A 6000-nucleotide genomic window follows, 5' to 3' on the forward strand; every position below is an offset into this window, starting at 1 on the left:
CGCAGCTTATACCATAGAAAGAACTCATTTAAAGAATAGGGAAAACAGTGAATTAATCATCTAAGTTGTCCTGTTTTCTATTTCTGTCTACTAACTTATCAACGTTGAATTTTAATAACTAACTTTGCTGTTTTGTTAGTAATTAGCATATTTCGCTAGAATACTATTCATATGAAGTCAGACATAACAACGATTTTCTGATGTCATGCTAGTATTTTTAGTGTCACGTCGGTATTTTACGACGTCATGTCAGTGTTTGGGGGAAATAGGAATCAAAAACCAACAAAAGCTAAAACTTAATTTTGAGAAGTTATAGGACATGACAACTTATATGGCGAATTCGAAAATTTTCCCTAGATAATGTTTACTTATTCTTCTATTTCCTTCACAAATGTCTTTGTGCGTTGATGACTTTCACTTTATCACATGTGAAATACAACTATATACAAATAAAGCAAGAAAAACCTGGAAGAAAAATTCAAAACGACACTGACAAAATCGTGTTTGGGAGGGAAAATTTTGGCCTATATTCATTTAAAAATGAAAGAGTATTCAAAGTTCAACCCACGACTAATCGTCTATAAATTCTTGAGCTTTCATCACCAATATCTGCACCACAAACTTCCTTTCTTGTTTCAGCACTAAATTATATATAGCTAGTATATACTGAAAATATATTTCCAATGGCTTTAACTTCGGTATTTTTCAAGAATCATGGCATTAATTTGGCTTTAGTTTTGTTGATTCTGTTGAATATAGGAAACTCTTCAGCTCAACTTTCCGCAGATTTTTACTCAAAATCTTGTCCACAGCTTTTCACTACTGTGAAATCTGTGGTGCATAAGGCAATTCAAAGAGAAGCTCGAATGGGAGCTTCTCTTCTGCGCTTATTCTTCCACGATTGCTTCGTTAATGTAAAGTTCCCCACCACTTTATCATTACTTTTTACCGCAAAAGCTATCAATATATATCATTCTAAATTTCTTACCCGTGCTTTATATACATAGGTAGAAAATGATTTGTTTGGTCCTTTGACTTGTCCGTTATTGGGTTTGGTCCAACTTACAGGACGATGATTTTGAGAGAAAATTTAAATATAATTTTGTTACCTAAACTAACAAAATCTTTTCATGATTCTTGCCTCAATTAAATTTTTTTATAATTTCTAGAATGAAAAAATAGTCTTTTAGAACTAGGTGAAAAAGTGTTATTACAATATGCTTTTGACCTTCTTTCAGGCCATTGTTGAATATCCGACGTTGTGCACAGCAACATTCAATACAATCACTAAACTAACGTAGACTTAGAACTTAACTCACACGATATATATTTTGTCAGGGATGTGATGCGTCAGTCCTCCTCGACGACACATCGTCTTTCACAGGCGAAAAAAGGGCAGTTCCGAACTTGAATTCGGCCCGTGGATTCGATGTTGTGGACAAGATTAAGTCTGCAGTGGAGAAAGTGTGCCCCGGTGTCGTCTCCTGTGCCGATGCCTTAGCCATTGCTGCACGCGACTCCGTTGTCATAGTGAGTATTATCATTGGCTTTTGCCATTCCATGCATGTTTTGAATGCTTGATCTATTTCAAATTAATTAATTTGTATTGCGCATGCAGTTAGGAGGGCCTAATTGGGGGGTAAAACTAGGCAGAAGAGATGCAAGAACAGCAAGTCAAGCAGCTGCAAATAACAGCATTCCCCCTCCAACTTCGAATCTCAATTCCCTTATTTCAAGATTCAATGCTCTTGGCCTTTCTACCAAGGACATGGTTGCCCTATCAGGTTTGGTTTGTTGTTTTTTTCGACTAAAAAATGCATGCAGAAGCTCATGTTCCTCCCCAAAAATTTGAGCTCTTGGGATGTCGCATAATCAATAATTTTATATTTAGTACACCCCGAACATGTATGCCGGAGGCCGAAGAACATACATCGGAAATTAATATTTGAGACATACAAAATTGTTATACTGAATGTTTGTAGTAAAAAATTATTTGATGAATACGTGAGATGAAGTCTTTTATTGTTAACCCAAATTTTCGTGGCAAGAATTTAATGTATGGAATAGTCTAATAGGCAACAGGGACCAATTACTTTTTTGTGCAGGTTCTCACACAATTGGACAAGCAAGATGCACAAGTTTTCGAGCTCGAATATACAACGAAACCAACTTGGATAGGTCCCTAGCAAAAACAAGACAAGGGAACTGCCCCAGACCCAATGGTGTGGGAGACAACAATTTGGCACCATTGGATCAGACTCCGACAACCTTCGACAACAACTATTTCAACAGCCTTTTGAACCGTCGTGGCCTCCTCCACTCCGACCAACAGTTGTTCAACGGAGGGTCGACTGATTCGATTGTAAGAACGTACAGTAAGAACATGGACGTCTTCAAGTCCGATTTTGCAGTTGCCATGATCAAGATGGGTGACATCAGGCCCTTGACTGGATCCAATGGTGAAATAAGGAAGAATTGCAGAAGGCTCAACTAGACTGATTCATCATAGGGTTTTAAAATGTCGTGGTTTTTATAAAGTTGCATCTTTTGATTTCGAATCATACTAGGTGTTTTCCAAGTTTTTTTCTCTCTCTTTTTTTTTGGTTGGTTGCTCGATTTGTATGGTTTGAGTGTGTGACAACACTAATTCGGTCTACATTTGAATTTTAAGTACTTGTACTTCACCGTGTGCTCGCCCACACGCTAAACAATGGTAATTTTGGACAATAAAATAAGGTTTCTAAATTTCGTTCAGAAAATAATTTTTTTGGTCAACTAACTTTGCAAAATTTGATTTTTGTACACTAACTTCGAATTTTTTCGGTTTTAAATAAGTGCTACGTGGCACCGGAAAATTTAAAAAATATGCAAATTAGCGTAGACGTACCGTAAATTGACCTACAATATGACAAAATGTTGGGACATCGTATTCTTGCACCCAAGACACAGCGGAAGTTTAAAAATTTTGTTCTTGGGCGTCGTGTGTTCAAATCATTCATGGGGTGTTTAGAATTATACATTTGCGTTCTTAACGCTGAACTCCAAACTATTCCGATGTTTAGGCGGATATAGCCCTTCTTGTAAATCCTTACGAACAGCTCTTCAAATTTGATCGCCTAATTAGGTCCACGATCAGAAACTTTGTTTCTCACTTGGATTGCACTAGAAATCACAAACGATTTGTGCGTTGAAACTGTAGCCGAATTTCCAAAATCCGGTGACGGTGTAGCGTCGTCGGCGCAGTGGTGGAAGAAAATCACTTGGCCGAAATTTTTCTCAAATTTTCTTGATGGCCGAGAGATCATGATTCTAAATCATGATTTCTTGTGATTAATGATTCTTAACCAATAATCAACAAATTAATCAAGCAAATCTAATTTGTCTTTTGTGGTCAAAAAAAATTTTCTTCCAACCAACTTGTGTGGTTGCCGTGAGTGGTATTGCAATTGGGAAGGATTTTTTTTTTGTTTTGTGTGCAATTTTTTCATCCTCCAACAATTAGCTCTGATGGTGTATTTATAGAGTGAGACTCCTAATCTAATTAGGAGTCCATCTCCCACAAGGACTCTAATAATTTCATTATATTTAAACTCTCATATAATTAATATATAATGTATTTATTAACCTTTAATAATACATGATCTAATAATATTATATACACATATATTATATCACCATATAAAATATATACATGTATATTAATTAAATTAAATAACCATTATTTAATTAATAAATTAACTCATTGGTTAATTTAATTCTAGACTCCTCTAGAACATATATGAGAATTTTTGCAAGTTAGTAGTCACAACTACTAGCACAATCATTTAATTAGTAAATTCTCAATTCACTAAATAAATGATTTCGAACTCATTATAATCCCGATCGACGATCCGAGAGCGCCGATGTGTCAAGGATACAAATCTTGTTCATATAATAAAAATTGAAAATTTCTAAGATCAAAATTTTCATTTGCCAAATTTAGAACTTACCATATATGGCAGTTATCATATTTGGCAGCTGCCAGTTTTAGTGAACTCCTTCACAAAACAGGCAGTTCCACTCTCCATCCTTGTTTAGTAATCACGCCAACTTCCATTTCTTCCATCCTATAGAATCAGCTCATAAACTCCTTTATAAGCTTCCTGTTTGATCTCTATCAAACTATAGTCGCCAAATTCCAACTCCTTGAAATTTGACTATCTCAATGGGAACACAGAATCCGATACTTGTGTGACCTTCAATGGTTCATGGATATAGCTAGCCGTGAGTTCACAACTCCATGTGATTCAGAATAACATTTATTCTTATTCGGGCTTAATATAGTTAGCCCCATTTTTTTCATCAACACCTTGATCAAGAATGTCAGAACTCATTTCTGATTGGACCCATCGGATCATGGTAAGAGCGTCTAGTAGCATCGTCCCATTATCCCCTAGGTATCACTGATAGTGCCTGCAAGAACCTTTAGTCATGGTTAGCGTACAGTATGGTCCCTTCAACACATATATCTCGATCGAATCTGTAACCATTGGTATATCGAGAGTTGCATATGAATTCGATAACGATGTGATTTATCTTTGAGTACTAATAGTGGCATGGTATGTGCAACTAGGAAAACACCTTTTCCTAAAGCATATTTCTTGCTTTGGCCAGAGACTCCTTGCATTATTAACTCATCAGATCACATATGATATCTTCACCCGTAGGCAAACGGTGAATCCCCGACTACAATGCATTTGCTCCTACGTATTTCGAAACTACACCCAACCTCGTCACCTGATGACCCTCGATGGAGTCGGTAAACGGATCAAAGTGCATGCTAGTACGTATAGCCCCTACATTGTCCCGGGTCAAAGGACTAATGGTGTACAACCATAACTGCGGACTATTCCACTCGATAAGTGAGAACCAATTGGATAGTCCGAGGGAGGGTTGTTCAGTGCATCATCATATGATCACTCATCTGTGTGAATGAACATCTCCATGCCCTTGCCAATGAAACATGGCGTTTACACCACAAATCCTAGTCTCAAGCTCGAGCGACCTTTATCCTTGTTTTAGGCGGCTTATTCGACTAGGAACATGTTTAGAATATACGGTACACTTCCTAATGAGTTTCATGATCTTACGTTGCGACGGAGACCTCATGGTACCTATTGTATATTCAAGGACTTTATCTATGCAGCTTGCATGGGTATACAGATAAAGTATAATGCCATAATCGAATAAAATCGTAAAATATTATTAAAATAAAGATTATTTTACATTATAGTCAATAAGCCCAAGCCATAAGTTGGTTTGCCGGGCAACTACTCTAACAAAAATGGATGCAAATTACAAGAAAAAATTTGTAATTTTCTCATGCACAATTTCATTCTTCTAGCATAGAACTTAAATATTTGGTCAATTGTTTGTGAAGTTACAGTATGTTACAAGTGTTAAGTCAACAAATTTGAATGTTGGTGATATCTTACATGAATTATGAGAATTATTGGTTTATTCTACGGAGTTCAAATTGATAATTGTAAAAGAAATCATAATATATTTTTCTTACATTTTTATATTATACCTGAAGATCAAAACATTTCTGAAGTTAATTAATATGTTTACATGCATAATCCGAAACAAATTAATTTTATTAACCAACTTATACGTTTTTTATTTTTGGTCTTGTTGTCGACTGCAAGAAAGATAAAAAATATATGAGATATGGGGATTAATCAAAAGTAAATAATATAGTTAGTTGAAATATTTTTGAACTATTATTGTTCATTATTAATTATATAAAGATCATGACAAATTGTGGGAGTAAGATAAGTCAGATGCTACAATATAAAGCAATGTGGACGTTAGACCAAATCTGGTCACGTCTCTATGCATATGCCAAGTTAGGTCATGTTTAAGTCAAAATACAGAAATCTAAAGTATATATAGTAAAATATTCTCATTAAAAATTAACTTTGAAACATTATTAAATGTAGTATATATTTGAGGGGAAAA

The 6000-nt window shown here is 35.4% G+C and overlaps 1 protein-coding gene across 1 annotated transcript; it reads left to right on the forward strand.

The window, feature by feature from the left end:
- The first annotated feature begins 589 nt into the window (after positions 1 to 589).
- On the forward strand, positions 590 to 2684 carry LOC142524303 (peroxidase 4). Its single transcript, XM_075628226.1, has 4 exons — positions 590 to 914; positions 1339 to 1530; positions 1619 to 1784; positions 2106 to 2684. The coding sequence occupies exons 1-4, from the start codon at positions 684 to 686 to the stop codon at positions 2492 to 2494; spliced, it is 978 nt and encodes a 325-aa protein (XP_075484341.1). The 5' UTR covers positions 590 to 683; the 3' UTR covers positions 2495 to 2684.
- The last annotated feature ends 3316 nt before the right edge of the window (positions 2685 to 6000 follow it).

Source organism: Primulina tabacum, chromosome 14 (genome assembly GCF_025594145.1).
Source record: "Primulina tabacum isolate GXHZ01 chromosome 14, ASM2559414v2, whole genome shotgun sequence".
NCBI classification, from domain to species: domain Eukaryota; kingdom Viridiplantae; phylum Streptophyta; class Magnoliopsida; order Lamiales; family Gesneriaceae; genus Primulina; species Primulina tabacum.